Raw genomic sequence first — 18032 nt, forward strand, 5'->3', positions numbered from 1 at the left:
AATCAGCCCAGACACAGATTCCAACTGATGCAGCTTTACCAAATGGCCCCTTAGGCCATTCTTTTCTGCTATTCAAAAAGGGTGGCTGGCAGGATATGGTCAAATCATACACCAATACATTTAATACATGCTACATTGTTCTTCTTTATTTTTCATTTTAAATTATACAAAATACAAACATAAAATCCAGCTACTACAACTGTATATCACAGGCCCTCTATTGCTAACAAGTCTCTTTCAGCTACAAATGTAGAAGCCTGTGCTTTTGGAACAGGAGGAACTGAGCTCCATCTCTGCTGTCCCCAGGAAGTTCTGAGTAGCCAACAACTGTCTGCGCTACGTGGCCAAGGATTTATTCAAATGCACAACCGTTTACCCAACGCAGGGAAGACAGCTTGGCTCACGGTGGTGTACAGACCCTCTTGGCCCTCAGGACAGAGATCAGTGGGAGCTGCGTGGCGCTCAGCCCCTCTCCAGATCAGTCCCACAGAATATTTTCCCTTCTCCCGGATTTGTTCTCTGGCTGCTGCCCTGAGAATGGGAGACCTCCCTATTCAGAGCTGCATTAGATTCCAGGCTGCACATGCATAGCGAGAGGCTGATAGGATGTGGAGGGACAAATTAAACCATCCGATTGGCTCATCCGCCAATCATTCATTCTCTGTTCTGTTGACAGAGGCATCTCCACACACCGATGCTGGGTCCCAGCACCAATGTTCTGGACTCTAGGTGGAGACAAGAGGTGCCCTCCACTTGTGCTCCCACCCAGTCCCCAAACTGTGTCATGGTCTGCCCGAGCCAGGAGCCCACTCGCTGTTAAGCCGTGTGCACTGTGCATCTGGATCTCCGGCTCCATTTAGCTACGATCTCATATGGCGTCCAACATCACAATAATTGAGAACTTACAGCACTCACATGCATCCCATGCTCCTTTGCACTGGAGCAAAGGATTCTGGGATACACTTAAGACCTTCCATCAGCCTATCCCTGGGCCCTGTGGTGTAAATGGAGACGCTCCTTTGGAGGAGAAGGAGGTTGGCGGGAACTTCGCAACTGGTGCAGAGTGAGCCAGGACAGGCCTGCTGGCGAGTGTCCAGAGCTGTCACATGACTATTCTGTGGCCTCTAAGATCTGGCGCTCTCTGCCTGTGTGCAAGATCACGCCTGCTACTGCTCCTCTGCACTAAATGTGTCCACGTGGCTGTCCCTTAGCAAGACAGAGCCGTGTGTTGGCCCCTCCGAGAAGAGTCTGACTGGACCAGGGAAAAGGGCTTCTCCTGCTACCGGAGGCAGATGCCAGTAGCTGTGCATGTCCTTGCAACAGTGTCCCTGCCCTGCTCAGATCATAGACACCCTGTTCTTAATGTACACGTGGTAGGGATCGCTCCGCTTGTCCACCTTCCTGGACTTGGTGTACCCCAGAATCAAACTCCCCACGGTGGCGGCAAACAGGATCATCACGAACAAGATGTACATGTAGGAATTGTCGTCCTTGCTGGCTAGCTTGACGTGACTGCCATTTGTCCGCCCCGTGGCCTGGTCTGGTGGGCACAGGACGGCACCGTGAAGCGTTTGGTTCAGGGCCTTCAGCATTGACTGCAGGCTTTGGTACCACGTCTCCGTCAGATTCCCCACCTCCATGTCCTTGCAACTCCCAGGAAACTTTCTGCCAGGATAAAGGGGGAAAAGTGACGTCAGTCAGGCCTCTCCAGGGGTGGGGGCAGGGAGGAGGCACGTACGCAACGAGTCTCAGAACCCGGGTTAAGTACCTGGGATGGCGCAGCAGGGCTACATATAGCAGTGTAGACGTCCAGGCTTGGGCTAGTGCCTGGGCTCTGAAACCTGGCGACAGGGTGGGTCCGACCCGAGCCCGAATGTCTCCCTGCTAGTTTTAGTCCTGCAGCACGAGCCTGAGTCAGTTGACTCGGACTCTGACACTCGCGGTTTATTTCGCAACGGTTGGAGGGAGCTTACAAGTCACACAGCATCACTGCTGCAAGACAGGCCCTGCGGTCACACTGGCTGATAAGCACCAGCGTACAACTTGCGCGTATTGCAGATCCCAGATAACGTAACATTGTGATGTCACCTTCCCCCAAAGGGTCCCAAAGTGTAATCCTAACGTATCACCAGCCACAGACACGCAGCGCCACTGAGATGCAGCCACCTCTGGTGCGGGGCGCGGCAACCAGACAGCACACAGTGGGGACATTTTGGCCATGTGTATTTTGGAAAACCCCTGTTCTTATGTAGGGAAATCCTGCTCCCTTCCTCTAGGGCTGCTGTGGGCCCTGGCAGCAAGATAGTCACAACGGGTCCATTGTAGGGTGGAGGGGGCAGGATTTGTGGAGTCTGTAGAGAAGCTTTGGCGTAGGCCTTACAGATCAGGGCTGTGCATGGCTCTGACGATGGGTTGAGGTAGGGTGCTACTGGGGCAGGAAGGTCTCAGACCACACGGATCCACCAGCCCTATGCCCTGATGTACAGGGGGCTGGGGCACAGGTGTGTGTGGAGGGGGTAAGTAGAGCCCACTGACAGTAACTGGCTCTTTAGGCTTGGTGGGCCAGGAAGCTAGTAGGGTTCAGCACAGCTGGAAGGATTTTCCCCCATCAAAAGTGCTTCACATCCCCGTCTCCCACACTGGGCTACACCAAAGCTCTGGTGATCTCTCACCACATGGGGGCCTCGGCAGAGGTTCTCCTCGTATTTCTGCTCCCTGCTTTGCACCGCCCCTCTGGTAGCCACCCTGGGGACTTTCCCTCGGCCAAGAGTGACAAGCTACAGATCTGCCCCTTCCTTCCCCACCCAGGGGTCTAGCTTCAGCCTGCCTTCTGAAGACCCCTGGAGCAGAGTGCAACACAGAGGAGACCACCCGGCAAGGTCTACACCTCCATCCACGGGGCCCTGTAACTGGGTGATCTACATTGCCGACAACACCCCCCCTTCATTGTGCTCCCAGCTGGGAGGGGCACCAGTGGAAGACCTTGGCTAGACAGATGCGCAATCAGCCCCTGTCCACCGTGTGCTGGTGCAGCCGGAGAGCAGTCATCCCTGGGGGCCTAACCCCATGTCAGGTAAGCCAGGGTAAATTCTTTGTACTTACACAGCGTCTCCCATCCAAAGAGCGAGACGAAGGGGCCATGTGGTGTTGGCATCCGTCCCGCTGTGGAGATGGACAGGTACAGAGATCCCCAAGGTCCCACAAGAAGTCACAGACGTCCACAGATAGGCCCCCTCGGGGCAGTCACTCTCAGAGAGGCCAGAGACCGAGTAGGCCTGCAGCGTGGCAGCCCTCTACCTTCGGCCCATTGGTGGGGTGGGGCGGAGGAACTGATCCCGTCGCTGCCTGTGGACAGACAGAGGATGAGTCTCCAGGGCTGTCAAACAGGCACCTCTCACCGGCACTATCATTCAGTTACACTAAACATTAAAACGGGAGAGCTCTCTGGGGCAGGTACCCACTGGCGTCCCAGTTTAACCCAGGCCATGTGTGGCTCTCTGCCCCCCTCTAGTGGCTAGGCCACAGATTTCTGATGGTGCCACAGCCATTGAGCTCATGGATTTAATGCAAGCGGTGGAGACTGACGCTCTTTGATTCAGAGCTTCACTCCCAGCAGACAACCCGCCCAGAACACTGTCACATGAAGCACCGTTGTAATGCAACAAAAAACAAAACCACCTGATCAAACCTGGTCTCTCCTTCCCAACATGTCGCTATTTGCTAAGAAAACCAGAAAGGATGTAAAAGTCACACTAATTGAACAGTGAATCTGGGGAAAGGTGAGCCCCTGGCGTGAGTGGAGGTGCAGGGGGGTGGAAGTGTGAACACAGGGGCCTTGCAGGAGGGGACTGGTGAGATGCCAGGAGCACCTGGCGTGTGCAATACACTCATCCCACAGCAGCACCAAAGCATGCGCCCCTCTAGTTAAACTGCCCCCCAGAAACACTGCAGAGTGGGGCAGCATTGGGCACTCGAAGCTCGAGCTAGGGAGTTAATCACGGCTAATTGCTAGGGTTTGATCCTCCTCCCAACTGCTGAGTGAGGCCGAACACCCTTGAGTCCCAAGGACTTGTGGAGCATGGAGGATGATCCCAGGATCAAGCCCAATGTACTAACTGGGCCTACAGATGTACCCTAGCTGTGAGTTCAGCTGTAAGGAGTGAACGTTCCTACACCAGCACCTCACCTACAGTAATAAAGGCCGATGGGGAAAGGTGCAAAGGGAAGACACAGAGAGGGAAGGAGTCCAAACAAAAAGGCCTGTTGATATCGCTCAGGGACTGTGTTAACGCCATGCCCGGTAACCAAGAGAAGGGTTGGACCGAAAATCAATGGACCAAAATTGGTGTGTCAGAAATTAGGTCTAATTGGTGAACAAATTAACGACGGGAAGGGCTGTTGCACCCATCGCATCCTTCTTGGGTCCTCAAAAAAACCCAACACTTTTCTGGGGGAAAAGGGGCGAATCAAGAGGATGAACCTAGCTGCCAACAACCGCTGGCTGAGTGACCGGAGAACAGGAATGGAGCGAGATTCCCCATCATGGCTGCCACCTCCACCAGCTCCTGGGACCCAGGACCCACCATGACACTGTCAGGCCTTCGTCGTCCTGATTCTCAGCAACATCCCAACGGGGCCAGGCCAAGAGAAGGACCCAGAGTCAGGCCACATCTACTCTACAGACCTGTATCGGTATCACTACATCGCTCAGGGATGTGAAAAATCCACCTCCCTGAGTGACGCACTTATACTGACCTAGCTCCTCGTGTAGACAGCGCGATATCGATGGGACAGCTTCTCCCACCAACACCTTCCACCTCTCGGGGAGGTGGATTAACTACGTCGCTGGGAGAAACTCTCCTGTGGGTGTAGGAGCGTCTTCACGTAAGCGCTACAGCAGTGCAACTGTGCCGACGCAGTGTTTTAAGTGGAGGCCTGCCCTCAGTGCTGCAGTTCTTATCCCAGCCGTGGGGCACAGTGTTCTGGCTGGCCAGACAGTTGCGTGAGAGCAGTGGGGGCCTGAGCAGCACAGGCCCTTGTGCAGCTGTACAGGACGCACAGACCCAGGACGGTCACTGCTGCTCTGGCCGAGATTCCCCTCCACCACACAAGGTCTGTGCTGGTCAGCTGATCCGCCCAGGATGGCCTTGCAGCTCAGAGGCAGGACTAGGGCTCAGGAGATCTGGCTTCTATTCCCAGCGCTACCACAGAATGTCCCAAAGCAAGTCCTGCAGCCGCTCTCTGACTCAGTTTCCCATCTGAGACCAAGGGATAACAATACTTCCCTGCCACGTAAGGGCACGGCGAGGCTCAATTCACTAGTGTTTGGGAAGCACTTAGAGCTCCGTCAGTGGTAGGGCCAAGCTGAAGTGTGGTGTAAGCAGGTCTAACTCCATCAGTGCAGAGGCTCACAACTGCTCTCCCGCTGCATTGCAAGGAGGTAACTTTGGCAGATTACACCCGGGGGAAGGGGTGGGGGTTAAGGCCTCCTTTAACCACCCGAGGAGTTTCACCCGCTCACGCGGATGCTGCAGCCCTTTGTTCCTTCCCAGACAAACGACGGCAGCTGCCCATTGTTCGGCCCCTCACCAAAGCCGCAGCAGAACATCATGATGTGGTTATTAGCACATGGCAATGCCCTCTCTCCTTCCCTCGCATCACTGGTCCCCCATGTCCCAGCACTCAGGGGTCACAAGAGCCGAGGAATGACCGACAGTGAGGGCTCAGCGCCTCCATTTGATCAGTGACCGGACGAAGGAAGGAACTGCTGAGCCCAGGCAGAGGTGGGACGCAGACAGTGGAGAAAGGGGAGGATGTCATGCAGCCAGGGCTCCTGGTGACTTTACTACTGCAGATCATGTTCCCTCTGCTTCCCCTGCCCCAGAGCTCAGCACCAGCTGCACCATGCGTCCAACGTGCATCCATCAGCATCAATGGGAATCTGTCCTTCTCCCAATCTGGCTAACATTTCAGCCCATACCTTACACCCAGACCAGAGACAATAAACACAGCTTGGCCTAACCGTGCCCTGGCCTTGAAAAAGCTGGTCAGCTCCTACTTAAAGGCTGGCTAAAGACATACTCTTGCCAAATAATCCAGTTCACTGGATCCCATAAGCATTTAATGATCGTATTTTATTACAGATCACCTGGCGGGGCTGGCCCAAGGAGGCACTACAGGAATTCACAGGGGCTCATAATGCATTAACCAATGAGACGCATTACAGCATATTAAAGTCTATTCACAAATACAGCAGCGATGTATATTATTAACGTAACAAGCCCCTAATAAGCAGCTACAGGTCAGTCCTGTTAGAAACAGTGGCAGGCAAACCCTGGATCTGGATTTTGCATTTGGCCAAGAGGTTCCAGCTGCAAACAGCAGCCCCATTGCTGGAGCCGGAGATTAGGCCTCGGTTTGCCCCTTACTCTGGTCCCGTTGCCAAGGAAGGGAACTGAGCTGGCCCATAAGTTGTAAGCATGTGCAGGGCCCCCAAGCCGCCCTCTCTGATCAACGCATGCAGAGGGAGACAGACCCATCCACAGCAAGTGTCACTAATTATACTAATGAATGTCCCTGCCCCGCCCGTTCGCTGAGGTGACACATCACATCTCTTTTACAAGGCTAGACCCAGGCACACAGAGGCACTTGCCGCAGGTCAGAGACAGGGCTGGCCACAGCACCCAGGAGCACTACGGTAACAACAGACCTTCTCCACACAGCCATCACGGAGCTTAAACCGGGGTCAGTGTCCTTTGTTTGCCTGGACTCAGCTGCCTTTAGAAGCACGTGTCCCTCCCTGCCAAGGAACTGCCCTGCAGCGACGCCAGTCAGATGTGCTCAGCTGAGCCCCCTTGGCAGTCTATGAAACATGGAACTCGAGAGATGAAGGAGCGAGCAGCAGGGGAGCAGTAGGGGGTTGCAAGGGGAGGTGATACACCCCAGGAAGTTTCACACTATCTGCGTAACGAAGAGGCTGGAGAAGCCCCGGCCAAGGGGCTCCTATTCTAGTTTGGTAGCAATATTATTGCTTCCTGCGGGCTGCTGGCTTGCACCGACCCTGGAGGGAGGGAGCATTTGCCACAGTACCAGGCTAATCCCTGATCTCTTTTGAAAAGGTCCATGCAAAAGGTCACTTCTCCCTGGCCCCAGAGATGGGCAGAAGAGACCTTGGTTTAACATCTCATCGGAAGTAAGCCATCTCGAAGGGCTTGTCTACACGGGGAAATTTACTGGCATAATCATACCTCTACAGTTACACCCGTGAGGCATTTTTAAATGACTCGTGCTGGTGAAAGGGGTCATCCAGCCCCTTCTATCGATGGACGCTCGCTGCTCACAGTAAAGGTAGCAGTAGAGCAAGCATCCTTACACCCTCCACCTGTAACCCCAGAACCAACTCAGCCCCGGACCTGCCGTGGCTGGGAGAGAGGCAGCCCAAACCCAGTCCTGGCTCAGACCTGCCGTGGCCGGGGGGAGGGACACCTATCCCACAGCCCCAGCCCTGGAGCTGCAGCAGGGAGAGGCGCCTCTCCCCCCAGCCCAGGTGCTGCAGTGGGGAGAGAGAGCTGGGGGGAGTTCTCTTTCCCCGCCGGAGCCCCGGAGCCCCCTTCTGCACCCAAAACCCCTCATCCCCGGCCCCACCCCAGAGCCCGCACCCCCAGCCACATCCCTCACACCCCTGCACCCCAACCCTCTGCCCCAGGCCGTAGCCCGCTCCTACACTCCGAACCCCTCGGCCCCACCCCCACCAGATGAATTTTGTGATGTGCACCTATATGAAGATGATGGTGTCACACATCACCTCCATATCGGTGCACATCACAAAATTCATTCTGCACATGGGTGGGAAAAATTAGAGGGAACACTGGCCCTGTGTATAGCACCAATCTGGAGTTTGTGCCTGGCTCTTAACAGACGGCCCTGAGGTTGGTACTCAAGCTCTGAAGACACGGCAGGACAGCTTGACGCAGAGACCACAGGCTCAAGCCCTGCTGCTGCCCACGTGCTCAGGGGTATCACATTATAAGTGGTGGCCCCTCAGAGGGGGAGGTCTCTTAGCTCAAAGGCAGTGGAAAAGTCATAATTCTCTGTGGTCCAGCCACTAGAGGAAGAGAACCACATTAGACAAGCATGGACCGATGACATACTCATGTGCCCCAGCCATACCCTAGAGGAACCACCAATCTCCCCACTAGGGGAAAGAGACCAAGTTAGCCCCTGACTTCTTGGGGTGATTGTTGTGGCCTAGACCCAGGACCAAGGCCGAGTTTATTTCATAGCTGGCTGAGTAAGGCATCAGATGGTAGCAACCATCAGCCAACTCCCAGCCCAGGCTGGGTTTGAACTGCTGACCTAGAGCTGGGAGGGGTTGCAATTCACAACCAATCCCACACGCTAACGAGTTCCCAGCTACACCTCTCTGAAAGGACAACAAGGCTCTGTATGCCAACAGGGCTGGTCCACCTGCGCTTCCTGCCCGGGCCAGACACTGGCTTCTGCAGCTCTCGCAACAAGGGAAAGGAAAATTGTCTCCATTCTTCAGGGTCCTGCCTGGGGGCGGAGTTGAATACCCGCCCATGTCTCTCATGAATGCAGCAACTGTTCCGTCAGAGGGTAAACTGATATTGTGGGATGTCAATGGCTTAGTCACCTGCTAAGGAGCTGTATCCATACAGCTCTTTGGCACTTGTCAGGCCTACTGTTGCAATCCCCTTTCTAATGCCTCAGTCAAAGTGAGGCCTGGTCTACACCACAGGGGTAGATCACCCTAAGCTGCCTTGCGTCCACGGAGCTGTGGAAGTGTCTTCACTTAAATTCGGCTCCCGTTGACGTAAAGTGCCTCCCTACACCGATTTAGTAATGGCACCTCTCCGAGTGGCGTAGAGTCATGGTCAATGTCATTAGGTCGACACAGTGTCAGCGTAGAGCTGCCTAGGAAGGAGCACTGCGGAAAGGGATCTGGGCATCATAGTGGATCACAAGCTAAATATGAGTCAACAGTGGGAGGTTGTGGAATCTCCATTGCTGGAGATTTTTAAGAGCAGGTTAGACAAACACCTGTCAGGAATGGTCTAGATAATTAGTCCTGCCATGAGTGCAGGGGATGGACTAGATCATTGGTTCTCAAACTAAGGCCACTGCTTGTTCAGGGAAAGCCCCTGGCGGGCCAGGCTGGTTTGTTTACCTGCCGTGTCCACAGGTTCGGCCGATCACGGCTACCACTGGCCGCGGTTCACTGCTCCAGGCCAATGGGGGCTGCAGGAAGGGCAGCCAGTACATCCTTCAGCCCACGCTGCTTCCCGCAGCCCCCATTGGCCTGGAGCGGCAAACCATGACCAGTGGGAGCCGCAATCGGCCGAACCTGCGGACGCGGCAGGTAAACAAACCGGCCCGGTCCGCCAGGAGCTTTCCCTGAACAAGCAGCGGCCTCAGTTTGAGAACCACTGGACTAATTGACCTCTCGAGGTCCCTTCCAGTTCTATGATTCTATGATTCTTCAGGTCTTGAGAAAGTTTACAGGGAGAAGTCGTTAGCTGCCTGCGGGGTACAGGATAAAAAATAGATCGGATGTCAAGCCCTTCTTTGCATGGAACCATTTCAACTAAATGTTTGCTCGCTTCAGCTCGAAAGCCCTTATTTCAGTGGATCTTGAATCTCCTACTTCATACGAACAGCCATAGTGGGCCAGACCAATGATCTATCTAGCCTAGTGTCTTGCCTCTGACAGTGGCCAGTGCCAGATGCTTCAGAAGGAATGAACAGAACAGGGCAATTATCGAGTGATCCCTTCCCTGTTGTCCAGTTTCAGCTCCTGGCAGTTGAACGTTTAGGGACATCCAGAGGATTGCATCCCTGATCATCTTGGCTAATAGCCATTGATGGACCTATCCTCCGGGAAATTCTTTAATTCTTTTTTTAACTCAATTATACTTTTGGCCTTTACAATGTCCCCTGGAGGGAGGGAAAGGGGCTTTCAGAGGACAGATCTACGAGAGAGTTGTGGGCCTCACTTGACATAAGTTCTAAAACATGGGGAAAGCCTTATTTCTTGGGAGACAGGATTAGGGAGGTAAATGAATCAGCAGGCTGGAAACAGAACGTCTGGACTAGTTAAGATAAGGGGGACACCCAGGAAACCATTTATAATGGACAAGATAACGGATAAGCTAAGCCTGCAACATAAGATGGGGTACAGAGTAAGTTGCGCATGGACAGTGCACACTATACAGGGACATAGGCGCAGCCCCAGGAATATTCAGGGCTCCAATAACTGGAGCTGGATTTCTAGCACATTTACAAAATCAGCACCTTTCCAGGCAGCCAGCACTGGGCTTGCATGTGGCTGCCAGCTGGCTCCTGCAGGGGCTGCAGGTAGGTCGGCTGGTTGCCGGGCTCCCGGGTGAGAGGAGGAGGGCGCCCATCCGCGCGCAGCTGCCCAGTTGGTGGGCTCTGAGACCTGGGGCGGCATTTGCTGAAGCTCAGCTGGTGCCCGTGGAGAGGGGATGTTTTTCTCCTGGTCTCTCTTCAGCGGAGGAGGCTGAGGATCAGCAGGGCCAGGAGGCAAAGGAGCGACTTTCCCCACTTACCCTCCTCAGTGTTGCACCTGGGGCTGTGAAACGGTGCTTAGTGCAGCTTGTGAAGTGGGGGTAAAGGTGCTTTGTGTGCCCAGTTGTCTCCTCAGTCTCACTGCTGACTAGCTGCAGCCCCAGTGCTCAGAACTCAGCAATGATCTCAGGGGCTGCACAGTGCTCTATAGGAGTTTTCTTTTCACTCAGCTACATCCTGAATAGTGGAGACTGGGGCGGGGATGATGCCAATTTGAGGTGAATAGTCTCTTGGCCAGATTCTACTGCGTTTATGGTGCTTTGTGCCATGGGCTGGAGCAAAGTGGCGGTGGATAACCAGGAATCTGGTTAATAATTGTTCTCTAAATTCAGCTTTCTTCTTTCTCTCTCTCTAATTATCACTAATTCAAAATAGTAGCGTGCAAGGACTGGATAATGATAATAGCATAATCTCTTGTTATAGCACTGTAAACCCTACTACCTGATTAGTAATTGGATATGTTGGCTGGCACCCCTGATGTTAGAACCTGGCTACACCACTACCTGAGCAGCTGGGGCTTGGGTGAATTTTCCCTGCAGTCCCCACTCCTGCACCATGCTGGGCCCCAGTGAGGCTATGGTGAGGGGTGGCAGCACCACCATAGGGGAGGCGGCTTTCTGGACCTAAGAGGGACCCTAGGAGCATGTGCAGTGACTGGGGAGAGGAGGGGTCCCTCCCCTGGAGCTTGCTGCTGCCAGGGAGGGTGGAGGGGAGTCCTCTCTGGCCCTAGCCCTGGGGCAGCCTGTCTGCACCCCAAGTTCCTTATCCCCAGCCCTGCCCCAGAGTCCTCACCTGACGGGAAAAACACGCTACTTAAATTTGGTGGTCAATTTAGAGTATCATAGAATATCAGGGTTTGAAGGGACCTCAGGAGGTATCTAGTCCAACCCCCTGCTCAAAGCAAGACCAATTCCCAACTAAATCATCCCAGCCAGGGGTTTGAAGGAGATTCCACCACCTTCCTAGGTAACCCATTCCAGTGCTTCACCACCCTCCTAGTGAAAAAGTTTTTCTTAATATCCAACCTAAACCTCCCCCACTGCAACTTAAGACCATTACTCTTTGTTCTGTCCTCTGCTACCACTGAGAACAGTCTAGATCCATCCTCTTTGGAACCCTCTTTCAGGTAGTTGAAAGCAGCTATCAAATCCTCCCTCATTCTTCTGTTCTGCAGACTAAACAATCCCAGTTCCCTCAGCCTCTTCTCAGAAGTCATGTGCTCCAGCCCCCTAATCATTTTTGTTGCCCTCCACTGGACTCTCCAATTTTTCCACATCCTTCTTTGCAATGTAAACTGGACATGGTACTCTAGATGAGGCCTCACCAATGTTGAATAGAGGAGAATGATCATGTCTCTCGATCTGCTGGCAGTGTGACAAAGGCCAGAGGAGGATGCTGGGATGCTCTGGAACCACTCCTTCAAAGCCAGTCAGGACTCTGGCTCTGAGCAGACTGTCTCCAGGGCAAGAAGCTTACACCTTCCTGGGTCTGACCTCAGAGCATTCAGCATGCTCTTCCACACTGTGTGCTTTGGGCAGCCAGAGATCCCTGCACCCCAACTCCGCAGTCAGATGTGACTCACAGCCAGACTGTAAAACAGAAGGTTTATTAGATGACAGGATCACAGTCTAGAACAGAGCTTGTGGGTACAGAAAACAGGACCCTCAGTCAGGTCCATCTTCCCAGCCAGCTCGGCCACCTGATCTTTGTCCCCAACACCTTCAGTTGGCACCTTGCAGAGGAAGCTGAGGCACCCACACAGTATTCAGAGAAAATATTAAGAACATTCCCACTTCATCACAACAGGTGCAACAAAATATAATACTGTATATTGAAGTAGGCAAGTGCTGCTTCTGACTTTCCACTTGTAATTGATATGTACAGGGATTGGTTTCTGGAATGCGACCATGCCAGTCCCAAAATGTGTGATGCAACATACAGTAATAACGTGTAAATGTATATAAAGGAAGAGATTTGCTATGTAACTTTGGACGTGTGGTACGCCCCATACACACTCCCTACACTTGAGTCTCAACCACTCAGCCTAGCTGGGCCGTATGCCAAATAAAGGAACCTGAGTGACAAGACTGGAGTCAAACTGAGTTCTTGGGGAATCGAGGCGATGAGGTCTCAGGGGAAACCCAACACGGTGGTGCCACGACTCAGATCCGCTTGTCTGGAGCAGGTAACGTATACACCCCTTAGAGTAAGGGTCGTGACCCAGTGTTAAAGGAGATGGCATTGGAAGGGTTTAAAGATAAAGTTAGCACCACACTGGAAAAGTAGGTTAAATCGAAGGGACTCCCCAAAAATATTACAGGGAAACTAGGATTGGGTGAAAAAAGGAACTCCAGAGAGTGGTACTGGAGAGGGAAAAAAAGAATGCATGGCAGAGCACAGCAGAGGTCCTCTGAATGCCACTGAAATGTTCAAAAATTCTCAAAAAGGCAGGAGGAAAACAATGTCTATTACCCATTTGCATAAATCCAAAGTAAATAGCAGCCGCCCATCCAGGACTATATTTAATGAGTACAGCTTTGCGGCAAAGTGTACGAAGTTACAAAACAAGTGCAAAAACCAAACCATAAGCTTAGAGCCCCTGAAAAAAACGTCACTTTCAAAAATAAATCATTAAAAAAAATCCTTAAAAGTTAAAAAAGGCTTTTGGACAAATAAACCCTGCTGAGTTGAGAGGGAACTAAACAGCTGGGGGTTGTGAAAACGTACAGAAGGACGTTAAGGTGTTAAAGAAGAGAATGCTCGGTTTAATAATGAAACCCAGTTATGGCAGTAAAACTCTGTGTAGTCACGTCCGGCGACACCCTTAGTAATAAAACAAATTATGCAACGGGGAGGTCAAGTGGTGACAACTACGACCACACTCTGCTCTTCCCCCCGAAACGCCTTTACAGCCGTTCTGAAGGAAATGGGCCCTTCCCGATGCATGTGTCTGGCAATAATTAATTGCGCCGGCTGCTGCAGGCAGAGTGACAATCTCATTTGAGTTGCTGGACTATAAGTGATTCAGTCAAAAACTCTACAAAGAAAAGAGGGATTTCGATATGGCTTCACTGCTTCCAGATATACTAGTGAAAATGTAACAAAATCTGACATAACAATGTAATTAAGAGCAGTGCAAAGGGCATTAATCAGCTCAAAGCACAGACTGTAAAGAGGGGAGAAAACACCTAGTCAGCGAAAAAAATGCCGCCCATCACAAAAAAATAAATGTAAGCGTAACGGTGAGGTTACTAATGCCGCAAAGAGCTTCACTCCTTCCACTCTGCCAACAACGCCAGCCTCACAGGTTTCTGCTACCACTGGCTGGAATTATTATTATTATTATTATTTTATTTCTGCTCCTTCAAAACCTTCCTTAAGACCCACCCGCACTGCAATGCCTGAAAGAGGCATATGCGGGTTAATGGTAGATCCAGGAGGAGAACCCAGACTGTGAGTCAAGCAATCTGGGTTCTCCTCCACTACCACTAACCTGATATGAGACCTTGGGCAAGTAACTTCACCTATCCGTGCCTCTAGGACCATCCCTCGCTAAGTGTTTGTACACAGCCTGGCGCTGTGAGGCTGTTTGGATACTACGGCTAAGTCAGGTGGTAACTGGCTTGTCAGAGTGTGGAATGTAAGGTGAGGTTAGATGTAACTGTACAGCTCTAAAATGCTGGACTGGAGCCAGGGGAGCGAGGGGTTGTTATGAGAAACTGAATAACGATTGCTACAGAAAATTGAGTGGCTTTCTTGCAAACTCTGATTCTGCAGTGGGAAGAAATACAGGCAATGCGATCTGTCCTACCTGCATGCCCTGTCCTGTTGCCAGCTCAGTGGATTGCTGCCAGGAAGTCCCACCCTCTTTCAGACAGAGGACTGTAACCCCTGAGCCCTTGTCATAATATATTTAAAACCTCCCATAAAATTCCAGGGCTGATCCTTCTAGCCTGGACTATGCTGGCAGAAATCAAACATGGAGCAAGAATGGAAGCCACTGGCAGGAGCAAGAATGGAAGCCATGGTGTAGACAGGGCTCAGGCATTTTTCTCCCTGTATGATGTTCAACACCGCTCTGAGCAGGGTTGGACAGCAGAGTGGTTAGGAACAGCTGAGCCCTGCCTCGGGAAGCGCTTTCACCATTATTACCATCTATGGATCTACACCACAGGGAACTGTGGGGTTTATTTTTGCCAACCCAGAGGCAGCCTCTGTTAAACTCTGCCTCAGTGATGACCCCACACCTGTCCTGGAGTTTCACTTCCGCAGGAGTTTGACAGAACCCCCGGAAAGATTCACATCCTCCTCCATTCTCCCGCGGAAACTCAACTTAGCATCTGTCCTCGGACGGTGATTTCCACTCCCCAAACCCCCAATGTAGGAGAGGCGGGTGGACTCGCCCTCCCACTCCCGGGAGATGCTGTGTGTTGCTGATCCCCTTTGATGAACACATTTTATTGGAGGTCCTCAGCACGCCGGCAAGTGGTTCCCATCCCAGCTCACACGGCTGCTTTCTCCCCTCGGTTCCTTTCCTGTTGGTGTCTAGCCATAGTTCCTTTCCACCACCCTCCTCTGAGCAGAGGGGACCAGCCCGTGGCTCTCTCCCAGATTGCTACTGAGGAGCTAGACCTGGCAGGGCCTTGCGACATTTGGATTTTTAACACTCCCAAACATCCCAGGGGTTTGAAGGCTGGGGATTTTGTTTAAGCCACTCGCTAATGCATGTGGTGTCCGGCTTTACATGTACGCGAGCATTTAATCATTGAAATACACAGTTCAGTTCAAGGGGTAGCGACCCACATAGGGGGAGGGATCTGCATAATCACCTTCAGTAACCCCACAAGTCAATCTTTGTCCCCCTCTTGTGGCTGATTCACAGAAGGGGTTGAAGAGTCTGTGATTTTCTAATCGAGGGTACATCTAGACTGGCATAAAAGGCATCTCTTTAAAGCAAGTTAGCTGACACATTTTAAAGTCCTGCTGTGGACAGGACAAGCTGTATTTTAATGTGTGTTAGCTGGAATTGTTAAAATGCCTCTTGTTCGGGCCACAACACTAGGGTTTGAAAACACGTTGGCTAAATTGCTTTAATCAACACGTTTTGAAAATACACTTTTTATCCCAGCCTAGACAAGCCCTAAGGGATTTAATTCTTTATTCAATTGTTAGAGGCTTATGCTTTTGATACTGAAGGTTCCAACTAACTAACCTGATTGGTCCACGCTGGTTCAAGTTACATATGCCCAATATAGTATTTCTAGTCTCCTGTAACAAAACCATAGTCACGTAAGATTTCCCAGTGCCCATGATGCTGCATGCCACAGCTACTTAGAACTTCACTGTGACATGTGAAAGCCCAGATCCTCCTGCTCCCAAAGCACAAGCCCACACTTTTTATTGTTATTTGTATATGATAGTGCCTGGGAGCTCTAGTCATGGATCAGGACATCATTGTGCTAGGTGCTGTACAAACACCGGACAAAACAGTCCCTGCCCCCAAAGAGCTTAAAGGAGAATCTCCTTCAGCTATTAGCAGCATAATGTTTATGATCCTGTTGAGTGGTTCTCACTCCATCCAGTAGAGGGCAGTCCTGCACACACTCTAGACAGGACAGTCAAGTAACAACTAATAATTATTAGCCTGCACACCTAGAGTTACCTCTACCCTGAGAAAAGTCTTCAGTGTAAAAAATACCTCCCCTCACCCTGCTACTACAAGGGTGGCTAAACAAGGCTTTGCCAAGCTCCCTCCAGAGGACATTCAGAGCCAACAAGGATGACAATTATTTTTGCCCAAATGTTAAAACTTCTGCGAAAAAGTTAAGCGCCTGAAAAGGTGCTTTTGTTAGGATACGCTCCTCGCCCCAGCATCGCTTGTCATCCACACCCACTCTGGCTTTGTATCCCCCCAGTTCCAAAGCAAAGGCCACGCTGCACAACACACACAGGGCAGAACATCTCAACGAGGACAACTCTCCCTTCCCACAACTCACACACGTCAGGTATGTGTCACCCCTGGGAGACCCCTGAGCTGTTTGGTTCTCCCTGAACCCCCCAGTGCCTCCTGCAGCAAACGGACAGGGGGGCTGGGGCACAGGGATGTGGGAGGGGAGGGACTTGGGGAGAGGGGGGCAGGTGAGGGACCCTGGGTCAAGGAGTAGGTAGTAGGTGATGTCTGAAGACAGGTGGCAAGGACTCTTTGGGGGAACGTGCAGGGGGGTTGGAGGGTCCCCTGGGACAGGAGCTCCATGGGGAAAGTGCGGGAGGAGGGTCAGGGTCTCCTGGGACAGTGCGGGGAATCGGGGATCCCTGGGGAAGGAGGGAGAGTCAAGTGTCCCCTGAGACACTAGATGGGGGCTCCCTGGGGAAGGTGAATGGCGGCTCGGGGGGGGGGTCCCCGTAGGACTTGGTTTGGGGGCTCCCTGGGAAAGATTAATCGCGGTTTGGGGGTTCCCTGGGGGTGGGGTCAGGGGTCCCAAGCGAACGGGAAGGGGGAGCCCAGGGGGGATCGGGGGGTCCCCGGGGCAGGGCATGGGGTTCCCTGGGGGGAAATTCGGGGGGTCTCCCGGGAGGGGCTTCGGGGCTCCTGCGGCACCTCTCCAGCCCCCGGGCCGTGGCGGGGGCAGCGAGCCCCGGCTCCGCGCTGCGCCGTCCCACTCCCCGCCCGCACTCACCCGCCGCTCGCTCGCTCCCCGCCGGCTGTGGCTGCAGCACGTGGGGCCGCGCTCCGAGCCGCTGCCCCGGTCCCAGCCCAGCCCAGCCCCGCCCAGGCTGGGAGGGGAGCGCAGCGGCCCCCGGCACCGCCCGTCCCGGGGCAGGGCCACCTGCTGCTGCTGCCCCACACTGCCGCCGGGGGGAGCCTCTGCCCCTGCTCGGGGCCCGCGCTCCTCTCCCGATCGCTGTCCCTGCCCCCTCCAGTACCTCAGCCCAAGGGGCACCCCGGCCCCACCAGCTCCCTGCCATGTCCCCCTAGGTGAGGGGTCCCGGCTCCCTGCCATTTGCCAGCAGCCCCCGGGTACAGGGTCTCGGCTCCCTGCCACGTCCCCCAGGTCTGGGTCCCGGCTCCCTGCCACGTCCCCTGGGTACAGGGTCTCGGCTCCCTGCCACGTCCCCCAGGTCTGGGTCCCGGCTCCCTGCCACGTCCCCCCGGTACAGGGTCCCAGCTCCCTGCCACGTCCCCCAGGTCTGGGTCCCAGCTCCGTGCCACGTCCCCTGGGCCTGGGTCCCAGCTCCCTGCCACGTCCCCCCGGTACAGGGTCCCAGCTCCCTGCCACGTCCCCCGGGTCTGGGTCCCAGCTCCCTGCCATGTCCCCTGGGCCTGGGTCCCGGCTCCCTGCCACGTCCCCGGGTACAGGGTCTCGGCTCCCTGCCACGTCCCCCTGGTACAGGGTCCCAGCTCCCTGCCACGTCCCCGGGGTCTG

General features: G+C 53.5%; 1 protein-coding gene across 2 annotated transcripts; it reads right to left on the reverse strand.

Annotated features, from left to right (window-relative positions):
* Positions 1–126: 126 nt before the first annotated feature.
* On the reverse strand, positions 127–17346 carry KCNE3 (potassium voltage-gated channel subfamily E regulatory subunit 3). Of its 2 annotated transcripts, XM_039520967.1 has the most exons (4): positions 17286–17346; positions 15821–15876; positions 3103–3345; positions 127–1665 (listed from the first exon to the last, which is right to left on the reverse strand). In XM_039520967.1, the coding sequence occupies exons 3-4, from the start codon at positions 3114–3116 to the stop codon at positions 1338–1340; spliced, it is 342 nt and encodes a 113-aa protein (XP_039376901.1). In that variant the 5' UTR covers positions 3117–3345; positions 15821–15876; positions 17286–17346; the 3' UTR covers positions 127–1337. The 2 variants fall into 2 exon arrangements, with proteins under 2 accessions (XP_039376901.1, XP_039376908.1); XM_039520974.1 differs by lacking the exon at positions 15821–15876 and having other exon boundaries at positions 17286–17317.
* Positions 17347–18032: the final 686 nt, after the last annotated feature.

The sequence above is a fragment of the Mauremys reevesii genome, linkage group 1 (genome assembly GCF_016161935.1).
Source record: "Mauremys reevesii isolate NIE-2019 linkage group 1, ASM1616193v1, whole genome shotgun sequence".
Lineage (NCBI taxonomy): Eukaryota > Metazoa > Chordata > Testudines > Geoemydidae > Mauremys > Mauremys reevesii.